The sequence below is a fragment of the Procambarus clarkii genome, chromosome 48, assembly GCF_040958095.1.
Source record: "Procambarus clarkii isolate CNS0578487 chromosome 48, FALCON_Pclarkii_2.0, whole genome shotgun sequence".
Taxonomy (NCBI): domain Eukaryota; kingdom Metazoa; phylum Arthropoda; class Malacostraca; order Decapoda; family Cambaridae; genus Procambarus; species Procambarus clarkii.
In genome coordinates, this window is record NC_091197.1 from 8477028 (window position 1) to 8496059 (window position 19032).

Genomic DNA, 19032 nt, shown 5'->3' on the forward strand with positions numbered 1-19032 from the left:
TTAAAGTTCCATATACCATTTGGTCTGAAATAAATGATAACAGGGTAATTACAGATATAGTGTCAGAGAGTATGTCCCAGCTCTTGTTCACATAGGGACTCATTCCCTGCTGCCTCCCCTCCCCCTCTGTCTCTCTCTCTCTGTCTCTCTCTCTCTCTCTCTCTCTCTCTCTCTCTCTCTCTCTCTCTCTCTCTCTCTCTCTCTCTCTCTCTCTCTCTCTCTCTCTCAAACTAACACATATTACATATTGTTTAGTTAAGCCACTAACACACACACATATATATATATATATATATATATATATATATATATATATATATATATATATATATATATATATATATATATATATAGTTTCAGGCAGGTCCTTAATCATTTATAATGAATCTCAAAGAAATCTATGAACATATCAGGTAAGATGAAAAGGTACATTGGTACATATAGTGTAATAGATCATGCAGCCTTGTATTTTATGTTCTCTAATCATCCTTGTAATATGGTGATATTAGATGAACTTATACCCATTAGGTAGTTTCCGAGCTACACTTTTTAATATATTATAATAATGTTCATTCAAATAAACGAATTTGAAAACATATATATATAAAAATCACGAAAATCACTCCACATGTTAGGCAAATAGGGCATAACTGCATACTAGGTCAATCTAGGCCCTACACAATCGACTTGAGAATGGTCCAGGACGGACCGAAACGTCGTCGTCCCTTCACAGTCTATTGTGTGGTCCGGTCAACATACTTTAGCCACGTTATTGTGACTCATCGCCTACTAGGTCAAGTATTAGGTACGATTTTTACGTCGGCTGTGAAACGGTTATTAAAGAGCAAATGAGGTCTACATGTCTTTCTTATATCTTGGGTCAGCAAATTGAATATATATGACCTATGAAAGTAATCCCGGTAGTTTCTTAGTTTTGTTTTGTAAGCCGAGGCTAAATAGGTACATTAATGTGTGCAACATTATGAGAGTTCCAGGTACATGATAGGAGTACAGCGTCCACTAATGTTGGTGCTCAAAAATACACTGAGGGAAGGGAATTATCAAGGGAAAGCGCCAAGCCATTACGGCTATACAGCACTTGGAAGGGGTCAGAATAAGGATGTGGGATTGGGAAGGAATGGTGCCCAACCACTTGGACGGTCGGGGGATTGAACGCCGACCTGCATGAAGGGAGACCGTCGCTCTACCGTCCAGCCCAAGTCGTTGGGAAAAATACACTGAAGTTGTAACACAAACAAGGAGCAACGGTTTCAAGCGCAACAAGCCACAATGTAGGACTGAGAAGTAGATGATTTTCCCCCACAGGGTTATTAACCCATGGAACCAGAGAAGATAAATAAGGCTAATGGGGGGGACCTTCGACAACCCGCCGACTTTCTGCCCTCGTCGCGGCCACTAGTGTCAGTGGCCCTCAAGTAAATCTAAGTTACCTATTTATGTTAAGGTATACTTGAAATGCTGTGCGTATTAGTTGCTTTATTTAAATAGCATTAATGGTGTACCTAAGAATGCTCCTTTGTATCATGTCTCATATGTACTTTATATAATTACAAATTAGTATTATTCTACTTACGTAAGACCAATGTGAGCGCAGGCTCCCAGTAAGCACTATTAGGTGATAACCTACTAGCATGACGTGAAGCCAAAATCCTTAACAAATCCGGATCCGGGTTTAGGCGAACAATTACCCTTTATAAATACCGCTTTCATAATGGCTTATATACTAATATATTGCAATTACATTTCCCAATATTAAAAATTCTTGTACTACTTATTTTAATACATTCGTTTTAAATGTAATTGTTTGCATATATATTTTACGATAAATTAAAGTGAAGGCATATGATATAGAGTGTTATGTAGAATACAAGCCGGATATTGTGTCGTTACATTGTCACCCTGTGTTGTTCATGTTGTAGGTCTCAGGGGCCTCAGGGTTACACCCACACTGTCCTTGGGGCTACACAGGCTGCTACACCTCCCGGAGACAATGGCAGCGTCTTCGGTGACAGTGTTGTGTCCCAATGGCCGGAGACCTGTGGTGAAGGTGACGCCCAACACCAGCATCTTGCAGGTGAGAGGCTCCCTCACACACTCACTCCCTCACTCCTTACAGTCCCTTCTACCTCACACTCAACACCTCCTTCACTCACACCTGATGCACACCACATATTTAGACACCGCCAGTTTTTTTGTATTAATATATCCGTGGGTTTTGCATGGACATCGTCCATTTCAATGTCATTTTATAGAACCAAGTCTCCTGGTGCAATGTATACCTTAAATTTTTGCAAACAATCTTAATACAGTATTGTCATTTAAATTTTTAGTAAGCAACAGAGAATGTCAACTTTCGTAAGTGTTCGAAGACTAGTGGATTTATTTTATGTAGTGTTCTAGGCAATAATGGTAAACATATAAAGCAGAATTGCTGCAGAATATCATATACTGTACTGTACTTATTTGTTTCTATTTAAAATTTAAGTTTATACTGTAGATAAAGAGCTCTTTTTCAAGTGCAGATGATGAGTCACAATAACATGGTTGAAGATGTGTCCAAAACCACACATCAGAATATGAAGTCATTTTGGTCCATCCTGGACCATTATGCAACTTGATAATAGTCTAGGAGGGGACCTGAAACATCGCCGTTTCTTTATTTTCTGACGTGTGGTTTGGACATCACAGCTTCCCTCAAAGATGGTCACTCGGTTGCTTCCATTTCCTTCCGTTTTCTCTCTTTTTCTTCCCGCTTGTTTGAGGTTTTGTCAGAGTAAATGTGAGGTTGGCTGCTTTGTGTAACTTTGCTGACATGCAGTCTGCTACCACCTGGTGATGGTTTGGGTAGTGGCCAGATGGACTAACAGCTGAGCATTACTTGGCACATTAGGGCATTTGAGCTTCATTAATAACAAACCTTCTGGTAGGTGTTCTTGGCTGGATACCAATCTCGTAGTCTCCCCCTTTCCCTATTATGGTGTACTTGCCTAGAAATACTCGCCTAGGGGTGCTTGCGGGAGTTCAGCTCTTTGGTCCCGCCTCTCAACTGTCAATCTACTGGTGTGCAGGTTCCTGAGCTTCTTGAGCTCTATCATATCTACATTTGAAATTGCGTATGGAGTCATCCTCCACCACATCACTTCCTAATGAATTCCATTTATTAACTACTGACACTGAAAAAAATTCTTTCTAATGTCTTTGTGGCTCATTTGGTTACTGTACTCGGCTTCCACCTGTGTCCCCTTATGCGAGTACCACCTGTGTTAAAGATGTCCTTATCTATGTTGTCAGTTCTCCTGAGAATTTTGTATGTGGGCCTGGGGGGTCGCTCCAAGCAACAGCCTGGTGGACCAAGCTCTCACAAGTCAAGTCTGGCCTCGGTCCGGCCAGACCACTTGGGCTGGACTGTAAAACGAAGGTCTCGAGTCATGCAGGTCGTCGTTCAATCCCCGACCTGTCCAAGTGGTTGGGCACCATTCCTTCCCCCCCCCCCCCATCCCATCTCAAATACTTATTCTGATCCCTTTCAAGTGCTATATATAGTTGTAATGGCTTGACACTTTCCCCCTGATAATTCCCTCCCCTCTCGAAGCCCTATTTTTAAATAGGTATGTCATTAGTCTAAATTTGTAAAATCACGTACTGTATTGATTTATAAATTTTTCTTTCAGATAATTGAAGATGCATGCAAGAAAGAAAGCTTTGACCCAGATCAGTATAAACTCAAGTAAGACTAATTTTCCAAATATTAACTAACTTATTTTTACTAAAATATATCGTAAGCTTGTATGTAATCGTTCAAAATTTCTGAGCTGTATTATTATGTTGATTTAGGTGTGAAGACAGCACATGGGTCAGGGTGTGCTCGAGGTACACTGTATTATGCTCTCTCTCCCAAAGGTAGCCTACTATATAATGATCATCTATGCTTTGTCAAGATCATGAAACAGTTCGTACACTTAGGGGGTACACTCTGGTATGTTTTGCCTGCATACCACTAGGACCTGCTTGTGGCTCACTGCTTGTTTTTCTCATTAAAACCAGTCTAGTGACACTTGTTTTTCCCTACATTGTAACTCTTCTGAAGTGAGACATCACATTGTCATACATAGGTTAACACAATGGCCTACTACAGCTTGCTCTGGATGAATTAATAACAACTTTCCAACATCCCCAAGTGTTAGTGTTCTTTGTTTCGTGATTGTTGATACGCCTTTTGCCACTTTAGCACTCATAATGTCCTTTTAGCAATTACAGTGCATATTGTTGACAGATTTGTTGTACTGCCTAACTAGTTCAACAACCCTTGTACCATTTTCATGTTTACGAATGATCTCTTGTTTTTCCTCTATGGTCATTCTCACATGTGTTTTCTTGGCTTGAACCTTACCACTGGCTTTCTTGGAACACATGGCAAGATATATAATAACAACTTTTATGTTCAAGTAGCCAAAAATCCGAAAATTCTTTACAAAGAATTCAGGTGCGATAGTCACTAGGCGGGAGGCACTAGTAAACCGAGTGATCGCCGTACCACCATGCGCTAGGTTGGCCATACGCATATCAACAAACTTCGTTTATTGAGGCAAACTTCATAACCTGATTCAAATTTTACAAAGAATTCGGACTCGTAACCCGAAAAGTTTGTAAAGAGGGGCATTCGTAAGCCGAGGTACCACTGTACGTACTGTACTTGCAATTTAATGGGTATACAAATCCTTCTTATAGAACCTTTTTCAATTATATTCTCTCTGTATGAAGCTCTACTTATGTAAGTGGCAGCATAACTGTCTCATAAAAAAATTAAAAAAATCCACCTTGTCAATTGTGTTGGTATCTGTCACTGTTTTGTATTTAGTGATCATATTACTGTACCTCTTTTTTTTCCTTCAATTTCCAGCTTTGGCATATTTAATGCCTCCAGCCTCTTGTCATAGCACATGTTTTTCAGTTCCAGAAGCCATTTAGTAGCAGGTGCCTCTTAAGATATGGACACAAGCAGCTGTTGCATATTCCAATTTTATTCTTGCAAATGTTGTGAATGTGGCGCTTCATCTTCAGTTTCGCTGAATACGACAAAGTTAGAGAAGATTCCAGTTATGAGGAAATTTCAGTTTCCAGTTATGAGTTACGAGGAAAGGCTATGGGAACTAAACTTCACGTCCCTGGAAGACGGAAGAGTTATCTTGAGGTTATATTGAGACGATTTCTGGGCTTAGCGTCCCCGCAGCCAGGTCCTCGACCAGGCCTTCTTTTTGTTACACACCCCCAGGAAGCAGCCCATAGCAGCTGTCTAACTCCCAGGTTAACTCCCTCTGTCTAACAGAGGCATCAGGGTAATAAAAACACTGCCCATTTGTTTCCGCCTCCACCGGGGATCGAACCCGGAACCTCAGGACTACAAATCCGAAGCGCTGTCCACTTAGTTATTAGGCCCTGTTAGGATAGTTAAGTTAGGGAAGATGTGAATACAGTGCCACCTATAAAATTCTCAAGGGAATTGACAGGGTGGACAAAGACAAACTATTTAGCATGGGTGGAACATGAACAAGGGGACATATGTGGAAACTGAGTACCCAAATGAGCCACAGAGATATTAAAAAGATTTTTTTCTGTGTCAGGGTAGATAACAAATGAAATGCATTAGGCAGTGAAGTGGTGGAACAGTCTCCATACATACGTAGTTTCAATTCAGGAATCTGTACACCAGTTGATTGACAGTTGAGAGGAGAGAGTTGTGCTTGCAGGGGCTCAATCCCCTGCAAGCACAACTAGGCAAGTACTGGTGTATCACAAACATACTTTCTCTTCTTATCAGCTACTGTACTATTATTAGTAGTTTCCTTGTTATACATATGCAATAGTCTACATGAATCTACACTGGACATGAGAATACTGCTGACTGGGGCAGTATGGATCTGCTGCTTGGTGCTCTTGGCCATGTTGATGTTTCTGTAGCACCCCCCACAGCCATGCACACATGGCTGTGTGGGGCCTCGTAGCCTGGTGGATAGCGCGCAGGACTCGTAATTCTGTGGCGCGGGTTCGATTCCCGCACGAGGCAGAAACAAATGGGCAAAGTTCCTTTCACCCTAAGTGCCCCTGTTACCTAGCAGTAAATAGGTACCTGGGAGTTAGTCAGCTGTCACGGGCTGCTTCCTGGGGTGTGTGTGTGGGTGGTGTGGGGGAAAAAAAAATAAAAAAATAAATAAATAAATAGTAGTTAGTCAACAGTTGATTGACAGTTGAGAGGCGGGCCGAAAGAGCAAAGCTCAACCCCCGCAAAAACACAACTAGTAAACACAACTAGTAAACACATAAAAGTAACACTGTTTGAATTAAGAGGATAAAAGACTGGATATGTACAGTAGATCCAGATGCTAATTTGGAGATTTTGAAGGCCTTTCATAAGATCGGGTCTTTGTAAGTCATGTTCTTAGGTCAGGGTTCTACTGTAGTTGAGGCAGTAGATATTAATTATTTTGTATTTATCTTGTTCATTGATATGACTACATTAAATTTCGAAAAGTTTCAGTTTATTTCAAAATAATTTTAGTCTTATAATGTTGTTAAATTCTCTGCAGGATTTATTGTTAAAAATTCCTCCACAGACACCTTCATCGCATGTTGGATGTCAGCAGCACAGTGCGTTATGCCGGACTTCCTAACAAGTGTCAACTAGAGCTCATTAAAACTGATGCCCCACGGACAGCAGAGACTGTTATTGTTAATGTGGCTACAGATTCTGGCCAAAGGCTTATTCATGACTTTCCAGCTACAAGTAAGTTATTTAATATATGTTTACCCAAGTTTATCTCTCTGTGCAGTCTCTTGTAGCCCAGTTAGGAACAGGAAGGCTGTGGCTAGTGAAGGTTTTTCTAATTTTATCAAATAAGTATTTCCAGAGTGTTTGTTGTGTTAACTATTCCATTAGTTTATTACTCTATAAGAAGTGGTATTTCTTAACTGTTTTGCAACATGGCCTGAACACTTATTATTACTTATATTTTTGATTGACTCTATTGATTATTAATCACTCAATTTCTCTCAGCCAGTTGGCCAGTTGGAAATGATCTGGAGCTTACATCTACATCTTATATTAAGAGTAACATGAATTGTAACATAGTATTCATCATTCAATAATATGATAGTGATTATGACAATAAAAGCAGTAGACATTAACTTAGGATTTTTTTAGGTCTTTTTGTATTTTATATAAGTAATTAATAAATTACTTATTAATTATATGTACTATATGAGTTATATGTTATATACAGTGGGGCCTCGATTTACGATGGTAATCCGTTCCCAGAGATGTATCATAAGTTGAAGCGATTTTTCCTATAAGAAATAAGGGGAATTGAATTAATCCGTTCCCCACCCTCCAAAATATTAACTTACAAATACATTTTATACTGAATACAATTTTTTTCACTAACTACAATACAGTACATATGTTTATCTTACCTTTATGGAGGACTCTTGATGGCATATGGAAGATGGTGATGAGGGGGGAGGGGGAGGAGGAGGAGAGGTGTTACTGTTTGGAAGGGGGAGTCCCCGTCCATTATAACATCAGGCACTGATGACTTTTCTGGATACACTCTGGCATGTTTTGCCTGCATACCACTAGGACCTGCTTGTGGCTCACTGCTTGTTTGTCTTATGAAGAATCTGTCTAAAGACACTTGTTTTTCCCTACATTTTGACACTTGTCTATAGTAAGACATCACATTGTCATTTAAAGGTCAATGCAATGGCATGCTACAGCTTATCTGGGTGAGTTTTTTTCAAAAAAATTTTGCAGTTCTTCCAATACTTCACACATTTTCATAATGAGGAAGGGACATCCTCTACTGCCTCTACTCACAACTATTTTCTTAGGTTCAACCTTACCACTGACTTTCTTGGGACCCATGGCATGATATATAATAATCAGTTTTATGTTCAAAAAGCAAATAATCGCCACAAAAACGGAATTTCTTATAGGCACGATCGTCACTTAGCATGCAGCTCTAGTAAACTGAGGCAGGTTGGCCCACGTGACCAGGAACCACGAGCTCGGTCGACCCAAACGTGTACCAACAAATATCGTTAGTCGACAACACTATCATAAGTCGAGTTGCATTTTTCTATCAAATTTACATCGTAACTTGAAATTATCGTAAGTCGGGGCAATCGTAAGTCGAGGTGCCACTGTATATGTTATATGTATGAATTATATGTATTATATGAGTTGCTTAATAAAGCTTTATATCTTGAAACAGCTACTTTGTGGGAAATTCTTTCTTACCACGAAGTGAATGGTAACTCGGGACCTCTCCTTCCCCCTGGTGATGGTGACCGGGAGCCCGTCATTGTGTATACAATGAGAAGAATCAGGGGTGAAGAACTGAGAACTACTTCCCTCAAAGCTCTTGGAATTCTCAGTGGGAAGTGCATGCTTAGGTGAGTTCTCTTGCATCTTGGAAATTGAACACATGTTATCCAATGACATTATTATTTCTATACTCGTTTATACTCAAAAATTCCCACATTTGGATACTAAACTCACATTCCAACTCAGAACCGTGGTAGGTCAGGTAACTGATAATGACATTTACAATACGGCTCATTTCTTTGAGTAATTTGTCTTTGTATTTACTAGAGAAGAATTTAACATCATACCTGCAGCTGAACAAATCAATGTAGGTGGCAAAAAGACAAGGTAACGAGTTTAATGGTTACCAAAGAGGAAGTTATTAAACAAATAGAAAAATTAATACCAAACATGTCTCCAAGGCTGAGCCAGACAAAATTATGAAGTCAGTGTGAGAAAGATCTAGAATTTGTGCTAAGCAGGAGGCCTTAGACTAAAAAATAATGTCTATATGTTCAGAATAATTTAAATAAGAATCGGGGATTTATTTTTTAGAAATATTAGCACAAAAGATGTCTAATATTATTCCTGAGGCCTTGTTAGGCCCCATTTAGAATATGCAGTTCACTTTGGTCTCTGCACTAGAATGGATATAAATTTACCTGAACACATGTAGAGAAAGATGACAAAGTTAACCCCAGGAATTAGGAACCTACCATAAGAAGAGAGATTAATAAAGCATAGCTTACTTTCTTTTGGAAGATGAAGCATAAGGACTGATACTATTGAAGTGTTAAATGGATGAGAATACATGTATAATAAACTGTATATAAATGAGGTTTTAAATATATTAACTCAGTGTAGAACATAAAACAATGGACATAATTGGATAGGTTTAGATTTGGGAAAGACCTGGATTAATACTGGATTGAAACAGTAATGTTGATTTATAGAACAAATTACAAGGGAACTAATAAATAGATATGAGATCGCTGGATTGTTTCAAGCACAGGTTAGACATATACAAATGTTCAGGTATATGAATGGGTGGATATAAATAGGAGCTGCCTCGTATAGGCCAATAGGCCTTCTGCAGTATCTTTACTTTTTTATGTTCTTATGATTTGTCTTTCCTGGTTACTTTCAGTTTTGACTTGCAACTGTGCTTGTTTGTTGCCCCTTCTCCCTGGTTTGAATGCAATAGTGCTTAGTGTCTTTCCGTATGTTGTGATTGAGGTGGGCCAGCCTCAGTGTGTTTCCGTGTCACTGGCACTCACACTTCCAGCCAACCTGAAGCCTAAGTCTTTCATGGCTGAGCATGATGAATGTCTTCACTAGTCATTTGAACTTTTGTGTGAAGAGCGTATTTCCCGACTTCCAACTTTTGTGTGAAGAGCGTATCTCCCGACTTGTAAGACAAAGACTCTGTAATACGAACAAATATGAAAGGTGTTAACACAATGCTGACTGTATATTTTATTAATCAAATTTAAAGTACAGTATTTCTATCTTTAATTTTTAGGTATAGCATCCAGTCAGCACACTCAAATAGTCAAGCCCACGTGTCCGCTCCATTGTCAAAACCGAAGGCTTCTCAAGAAATTGAAGGTAAAATTTAGAAATACTTGTTCTGTAAAAAAGAAATGAAAATCTTGTAACACACAGAAATCACAATAGCATGATGCATCAAATGAACAAATCCACAAGGGCCGTGATTCGAATCTTCGTCACGGCCCTTGTGGATTTGTTCATGAAAATATTGTACTTTATATACATTGTCTGTACAACTAAGAGTGCTCTTTATTACAAGCAGACAGATGTAAACAATCCACTAGTGACTAGACCATCATGTTAGTGAACCAATGTCATCATAGATAAGAGATAGGTGCTTCCTTCAATATTGTACATGACTGCCAAGGAACATTTGTGCTCAATTCCTGGCTATATTCAGTAGGAAATACTGTATTGAATATTAATGTAATTCGAGCTTATAGCTCTTACATGAAATAACATAACTATAATCTTGCAATTGTGCAAACTTGTAAGTATTTGTGAATTCTCTCCAGTCTCTCTCTTGTCATTCATTCTTCATCTTGTTTTCTATTACCGCTGTTTGCCATGTTTGACTTTTTTAGGTAACTTCAGTACAATACAATATTTTTTAATATTTTATTTTTGTATAAATAGGCACATCAAGGGCAGAGTTGCCTTCTAATGCAGGGTCAGAAGAATATATTTATGGTAAGAATATTGGCTAATAGCCAGAAGACATCACAAGTGCTTCTTGAAGGAAGAGAGATAAGGAATGGTAGGAAATGCAGTAATAGTTTGAACTTCTTCATTTTTATGAAATGGAAATATGTAACATAGAATACTAGTCCTGGAATTTACAGAAGGAGGCAGTATCTGTCAGAAGATACAAGTTTTAGGATACTGTATTGTATAGAATGGTTTTGTGTTGTCGGGGACAGATAGCCTGTTAGACTTATTGAGGTCCCTCTAGGCCAACTACTGACCTTCTGCAGGATGCAACCCATAACAGTTGGCCAACGCCTGGGTACCTGTTACTGCTACGTGAACAGAAGCATTAGGTGTAAGAAAATGTGCCCGAATGTCATTGGGGGCCTTCCCCACTCCCTCTCTCATTTATTTACCTACTATCTGCATATTCAATATACTGTATACAGTATATGTAGTTATGTTTGACCATATACACAATATATTTTCTTTTCTTCTAGAACCTGCATCACAAGATGGGAATATTAGTGCACAACCTTGCCACCAAAGAGAGCCTCAGCCAGTTGCCAAGGCTCCAGAGCCACACGAGGTCCATGTCCATCATGAACGTCTAGAACATAATCTACAAGATCAACCCAGGCATCATGCTGTCGACGTTGTCCCTGAACTGAGTCTAGATTTAGTGTCCTCCAGCCACAGTATAGTTCCAGATGTAATTCAGTCTCAGAAGAATTTGCCACAGCCTGATATTACAGGTGAATTTCTTGGTTGAGGTATTGTTTTAATACCTACTGTACTCTGAAACTTGTGTGTGAATACTGTACTGTACTCTAATACTTTTGTAAGGTGTAATTTTTGTGATCAACTACTGTTTATTGCATAGAGGGGCCTTTGGTGAGTTTCATTACTGTATCTTTTAATGTCATTAACCCTCGATGAGCAGTTGTCATGTGTTGATCATCTTGTGAAGTGTGGTCATTGTCAAGTGAATATACTATGGTTTACATCACTGTTTCAATTCCAATGTTGCCCATATAGTTCCAAGACCTTAATGATGTGTCTCGGTAGGCTTGGGGACGATGCAAAATATTTTGGAGTCGAGCAGTCATAAGCTCCTGGTCCCCAATCAATGTATGACCAAGACCACACTTATCTTGTCAACAAAAAGATCTTCAATGTGTGTATTTATTTTGGTGTTTCTTTTACTTTTGCCTATAGATTCCTTGCTTTTCAATATACAGTATTTCATATGTAAACTGAACAAAAATATATATTGTTTGGTCGTGCCTCACACCACAGTGCTAGATGGTATGTGGACCACTGCTCAAGGCAGTGTAAGTGTAGATATTGTTTGTATATTTTCCACCTTTTTGAATGCAGAACTACATTTCATAAGAAAAAATAGATACTAAATTTTTCAGTCAGGGTGACAATTTTGAGGGATACCATTATAATTGTACAGAGTCCATTTAATAACTGAATTAATGAAAATCTTTGTGTGATACAGTAGGAATTAGTTTAAATTTTTTTGTTAATTTTATTATTTTGAAAGTAGGAAATATGGAAACTTTATTAAGTTGAATGCATAGGCCACTGCTAACCTGTATTATTTTCATTTGCCATCATCAGGAAAGGAAGAGTTTAACCAAATATTCTGTCAAATGTTTAGTTCAAGACTTTTATTGGCGATTCCTCCAGCTGCGACGGCTCTAGGATGTTTTATTGCATTTTGGGCATTGTACAGAGTAAATAACTTTTGACTCGTGCTAGCTGGCTTAGGACTTGCCCTTCCCACAGCTCATCTTGCACTTCACGTTTTTCCTGAGACATGACCTTCCAAAAGGTTTGGAACCAGTTTTCTAACCTGGGTTGGAGCCAAGGCTTTATAATCTCTCTTGATCTTTCAATTATTTTAAGGTCATCCTTCTCATTGTTAGACAGTCATGGCAAATACAGAACTGGAGTCGATTTAAAGCAAGAAATTGGGTTGGCCTCTTGGGATATTGTCAGTCTTACAGATGATGTCTGGGGATAAAATTTACTTGATATGATACAATAATGAGATTGATTATTATTTCATCAATTGATATGAAAATTTATGAGAGAAGTTGACTTTACGATATTTTTCACATGCTGTATACTATACAGTATTTTGTTTAATAATTTAAAAAATTGATTTAAGGAAGCAAATGAAGAATACTCAAAGTTTTGGGGACTTGAGCACATTGCTTGATGATGGTAAAGATGTAACAGTAAAATAGGCACCCCTATTCATTTTACATGCCATGTACATTGCGTAATTACACAATTAAAATAATCAGAAGTGAGTGAGCCGATGGAATCCCCAGCGCCAATGGATCTTCTTGAAGGACAGTGTGCTCCAATGTCAGGAAGCAACCCTGCAGACCACGAGCCCTCGTCAATGTTGACGGAGGAGACAGTAATTAAGGTGTGCATTTTTGTTCTTCATTCTGTAATGATGTAAACATAAATGTGTACACAACACACAGTTACGGGCTCACCATAGCCCGTGCTACATGGACACTTGGTCCTGAGTAGCTAAATCTTTAACAACAACACAACACACAGCTTCAGTGATGGGCACCACATGAGCATAATTGTGTATGCTCTGTAGAATGCTCTGTACACCATCATGTATTCCAGTTATTCAAAAAAATCATAGTGCAGTTATTTGTAATTTTTGTTTAGCATTTGTTTGCACTGTATTACTGTATATCTGCAGTTACATTGATACAAATTATTAAATGTTCCTACTTGTGTGTGGTGTGGTGGCATAGTGTAGTCAAGTTTGTCTGTGTAATCAGTGTGTGATGAAATGAAAGATGTCATACTACCCCCTTGAACTGGTGCTACTCTAGGCCATGTCTGCTTAATCTCACGTTGAATTTGGAAATGTCTTATAATGAATGTTTTTCGTATGATTTTCCTGTTATTTTGAGAATATCATTTGCAATAAGGTACTGTATTTTTTAAAGGGGGGGGGGATGCTATATACTGTAATATCTAAAATTTGCAACGTTTATGTATGTTGATTATCTGATACTGGAGGACTGCTTGCAGGACACACTAAAGACCAAAGAGCTGAGTCATTAACACCCGAGTCGCAGATATTTAGGTTAAATTTTGTTTCCAGCTTGGTTCCCATGATGCCATCCTCTTCAGTATGGGTGATGCTCCTCCAACTCATGTTCAAGAAGAAGATGAAACCTTTTTTGAATTATCTGTTAATGAGGTGAAGAATTTATACCAAGAGCAACAGAAAATCATGTATGTATTGAATGTCTTCTGTTTCACCTGTAGCAGTTTTGAGTACTGCTGTCAGGTCTTCTTTGTGAATGTGAAAAGATTGATAATTGAGTCAGGTAATTTTTAAATTATAATATTGCAAAAACAAACTTTCCAACAATTTCAAAGCTTATAATCTAACAGAACTCAAAGTTTCATATTGTACGAGAAGGAGTAGAAGGAAAGAATGAGGATGTCCTCGGTAAGCATACTCAAGCGAGAGATTATTGGAAAAATATAAACAAATACTGTAGTACTGTACATTATATTTGGAAAAGGAGAATAGAAAAGTATAAAAGTTTTTTGTTTTCTAGCCTGAAATTCCTTGATTTACTTTAAAGTTTAATTTACATCCATGCTCTAGGGTCATGAACTGTGGACAATGGACCAGGTCCATGGTCCTAGTTCATGGACTAGGAACCATGTACCAGGTTGTTCATTATGTGTCTGGATGCTGGTGTTTACACAACATTGTTGATGTTTTACCTCCATCAAGTAGATGAAGTGTCCTGGAAACATTTGTCATGGCTGCCTTACCAGTGTTACGGCTGCCTTACCAGTGTTACGGCTGCGTTACTAGTGTTATAGCTGCCTTACCAGGGGCCTAACAGCTGAATGGACAGTGTTCGGAATTCATAGTCCTGAGGTTCCGGGTTCGATCCCTGGTGGAGGCAGAAATAAATAGGCAGTTTCTTTCACCCTGATGCCCCTGTTCACCTAGCAGTAAATAAGTACATTGTACCTGGGAGTTAGACAGATGCTACGGGTTGACCTTGGGGGGGGGGGGGTTAACAAAAAGGAGGCCTGGTCGAAGACTGGGCCGCCGAGACGCTAAGCCCCAAAATCATCTCAAGATAACCATTGTCATGGCTGCCTTACCATTGTCACAGTTGCCTTACCATTGTCACAGTTGCCTTACCATTGTCACAGTTGCCTTACCATTGTCACGATTGCCTTACCATTGTCACGGTTGCCTTACCATTGTCACGGTTGCCTTACCATTGTCATGGTTGCCTTCCCAGTGTCATGTGGCTGCCTTACCAACCATTAGAGTGCTATGTTGAATATAAATAGATTACATTACTAAGGCTATCTTGTTATTTACCTACCAGGCAGGCCTTGGCAGAAGCACCCATCATGACTCAGCAGATGCGAGAGATGGAGAAAAATGCTAAAATCCTCTCTGCTCTCAACAAATATCCGGTCACCCAGTTACGAATACACTTTCCTGACGATCACGTCATTCAGGCATCATTCAAGTCGGCTGAAACTGTTGCCAATGTAATGGACTTCCTCAGGCCATTTCTAGTTGATCCTACAGCAAAATTTAATCTACGTAAGTTATTTTTGTGTCTTTTTACATTTATTTTGTAATTACAGTATAAAAATGTTGTTTTTATTTTTAATGTCTTGGGTAGCTCAGATCAGTCAACCAATAAGAACATAATATAGGGAGTTAGACCTAATGAAGTATAGAGTACAAATACAGTCAAATAATGTAATACTTGAGGGCTGCATGTGAACAAGTGAGGGTTAGAAAGAGAGGGTTCAGTTACTTAGAGAGAACCCTAAATGTTGACCCAAGTGGCTGGGGATCACAGATGCCTATCTACTTGTAAGGTAACATGCTGTTTGGTTGAAATAAGACTCATTTGGGTTGAGTCCAACTCTGGCCTCCAACCTTGTTACACTTTTTGTCCTCAATTTCCTTTTTCTTTTCAATAGTGCTTATTGTTGACATAGATTTGTTGTATTGCCTAGACAGATCAACCCCATGTACACCATCTTCACATTAAGAATGATCTCTTATTTTTCCTCTATTGTCGTCTTCACAACTATTTTCTTAGGTTGAACTTTACCACTGACTTTCTTGTGACCCATTGTCACAAGAAAGATGTGACCATGAAAGAAAGAAACAAAAAAAAAAACAAATAAAAAAAAAAAATCTTCACAAAGAATTCAAGCGCAGTTGTCACTAGGTGCAATACACTGGTAAACTGAGAGTGCCTCGCCCGGCAGAACCATGCGCCTGACCAATACAAGTACAATGGCACCTCGACTTATGACTGCCCCTACTTACGAATTTTTCAAGTTACGACGAAAATTTCATAGAAAAATGCACCTCGACTTACGACCTTTGCCTCGACTAGCGACTTTGTTGATACACGTATGGGTCGACTGATCGCGTCGCTCCTGATGGTATGGCCAACCCCGTTTCAGTTTACCAGAGCCACCCACTTAGTGACGATCGTGCTTGCAAAAATTTAATTATTTTTGTGCGTTTTTGTTTTTTGAACATAAAAGTAATTATTATGTATCATGCCATGTCCCAAAAAAGTCAGTGGTAAGGTTCAACCTAATAAAACACATGTGAGGATGACCACAGAGGAAAAACAAGAGATCATTCGTAAACATAAAAATGGTATGAGGGTTGTTGATGTAGAGTAGAGGATGTCCCCTTCCTCATTTATTAAGAAAATGTGTACAGTATGGGAAGAATTGCAAAGTTTTGCTGAAAAGTGTCACCCAAATCAAGCTGTAGCAAGCTGTTGTGTTAACCTTTTTAATGACAATGTGATGTCTCACTTCAGACAAGTGTTACAACGTAGGGAAAAACAAGTGTCACTAGACAGGTTTTTTGTGAGAAAAACAAGCAGTGAGCCACACGTAGGTCCTAGTGGTATGCAGACAAAACGTAAAGAGTGTGTGTACCCCAGAAAAGTCATCACTTCCTGATGTTATAATGGAAGGGGACTCCCCTTCCAAACCCAAACACCTCTCCTCCTACCCATCTTCCATGCGCCAACAAGAGTCCTCATTCAAGGTAAGATATACATACAGTATTGTATTTTAACTAGTACAAAATGTGTGTTATCTGGTATAAAGTGTATTTTAAAGTTAATAATTTTGGGGGTGTGGAACGGATTAATTCAATTTACATTACTGTATTTCTAATGGGAAAATTCGTTTTGATTTATGAATTTTCGACTCGCAGATTTAATTTGTTCCCAGAGACGGGTCGTAAGTCAAGGCCCCCACTGTACTGTACATATTAATAAACGAGTCGTACTCCAAAGCAAACGTCGTACACTGGGTAAAATTTTACAACGAAATTGATGTCGTACACCAAAAAATTCGTACTCTGAGGCATTCTTAGACCAAGGTTCCACTGTATAGTCATTTATATTTAACTGTATATGTAACTGATCAAATATTAACTTTAAATTTCAGATACCAGACATCCTCCACGCATCCTGTCGACAGACTTGACACTTGTTGCTGCTGAGTGTGTTCCTAATGCTCGCATATATTTTGGATCTACAAGTGGAGGACCACCTTACTTGAACAGTGATACATTAGCAAAGAAGTCATCATTCAGTGGGGCCTATGGTAGCCTGGCACCAAGGAAGTGAGTAGAACAGTATATCACTGACAACCTTGACAATTGCAAGATTACTTACATGTATAAAAGCACCTCAATGGGTCAAGAGCATGCTCCCATTTTGGTGGCAGTTTTCATACTTAAGAAGCTTCTTAATTTGTCTAGAAGCATTAATGATTTCACTTAATGTGGATGCTTATCTTTCAATGAATCAAAAGATTAAGAGTTTGATCCATTATTATGTATGGAAAGGTCTATCAAATTTCTCTATCACACATGCCAGGTGTTTAAACTTTTCAACTAGTCTACATAGCTCTCCTTCATTCTGTTGAAATAATGCACATTAGGTTCACACCCCTCTAACCTTCTTACCTGATAAAAACCCCCCCAAATTCCGTGCAAGTATATATATTGAATAACCAGGGTGACGGCACACAAAGCTAGCATGCACCTAACCTTACATTAATATATACAGTATAACCAGTCACTCATGTCACCGTTAATTGACACATGCATTGTTACTGTACCTAAAGTGTATAAACCTTTCACAGCATTTAACACTGCTACCAATTACATACATGCTCATCATTTTTTGCAAATTCTTCCCTATTAACTTTGTCATGGGCTTTTTCCAAGTCCATAAATGTTGTGTATACTGTACTTTACAATGTGTAGTGCATGTTTTCATTCTAAGCTCTCAATGCAAATATCTGAACACCCTCTTCTACCAATCAGCCTCTAGAAATTACTGAATTCTCTGTAATTTCCTGTACTCTTATCACTATCTTACCAAGTGCTTTGTCCACTACACCTGATCAGCTAATGCCTTTATAATTCTTACTATGTTGTTCTTTATTTGTATAAAGTGGTACTTATCTACTAAAGTCACTTATCTTTTTTCCAGTCCTCTGGTCCTATTCCATGCCTCCTGGCACATTATCCATATCCCCTCCTTTTTCCACATCTAATTTCTCGGGTTATTTTATCAAGGGACATTAAATTAAGAGGGAGGTGGCAGGAAAACTAAATTTTTGATCCTGGAAAAAAATGGGATATTCCATGAGGGTGTACACACACACACTGTACTTGTGCATCGCCCTCTGTATATCAAGATATGCTAGCCTAAAAATGCATTCCTACTTGCCAAACTGGAATCATATTATATCTTGTTTTGTATATGAAAGTACTCTTGAGCATTATTTGCAAGCATATTTTCTCATTTTAGTGAGATGCTCTTGAATTTCAGGCAACGTCGACAAATTACCGCTGCAACCTCCTCTGGATGTTCGGTTTCTGCAAATTCAAGTAAAGTGTCTACAGCCACAGAGAGGGAGAATGAAGAAAGTCATTACAGTAAGAGGACAAACGCAAGTAACCGAAACACTGGCGCTGTACCTAAACTTCCGAAGTGGTTCAAGAAGGTGCAAAAGTGATACTGTATTAAGCCTTAAACATTGTTATACTGTAGATTACCACTATGAAATATTTATCCATACAAGCATGTACAGCATATTGCTTTCTCCTTTCATGTTACATGTTCATAAGCAAGGAATTTGATATTGGGAATTTTTAACAAGCTTTTTTTTTTTTTTTTGTTTCTTAAAGAAATAAACTGAAGTCAAACTGCCAATTTTTTGTATTTTTTAATGTTCGTGTGATCTGGAGGCAAAATTAAATATAAATTCACACTAGCTTTATATTTGTGTTATACAATATTTTTTATACA

At 38.5% G+C, this 19032-nt stretch overlaps 1 protein-coding gene across 2 annotated transcripts; it reads left to right on the forward strand.

Annotated features, from left to right (window-relative positions):
* Positions 1 to 1887: 1887 nt before the first annotated feature.
* On the forward strand, positions 1888 to 18936 carry LOC123764744 (tether containing UBX domain for GLUT4). Of its 2 annotated transcripts, none has more exons than XM_045752826.2 (11): positions 1888 to 2095; positions 3693 to 3748; positions 6633 to 6802; positions 8289 to 8469; positions 9903 to 9988; positions 11119 to 11373; positions 12940 to 13067; positions 13773 to 13906; positions 15037 to 15260; positions 17156 to 17333; positions 18553 to 18936. In XM_045752826.2, the coding sequence occupies exons 1-11, from the start codon at positions 2012 to 2014 to the stop codon at positions 18737 to 18739; spliced, it is 1683 nt and encodes a 560-aa protein (XP_045608782.1). In that variant the 5' UTR covers positions 1888 to 2011; the 3' UTR covers positions 18740 to 18936. The 2 variants fall into 2 exon arrangements, with proteins under 2 accessions (XP_045608782.1, XP_045608783.1); XM_045752827.2 differs by having other exon boundaries at positions 1890 to 2095; positions 12943 to 13067.
* Positions 18937 to 19032: the final 96 nt, after the last annotated feature.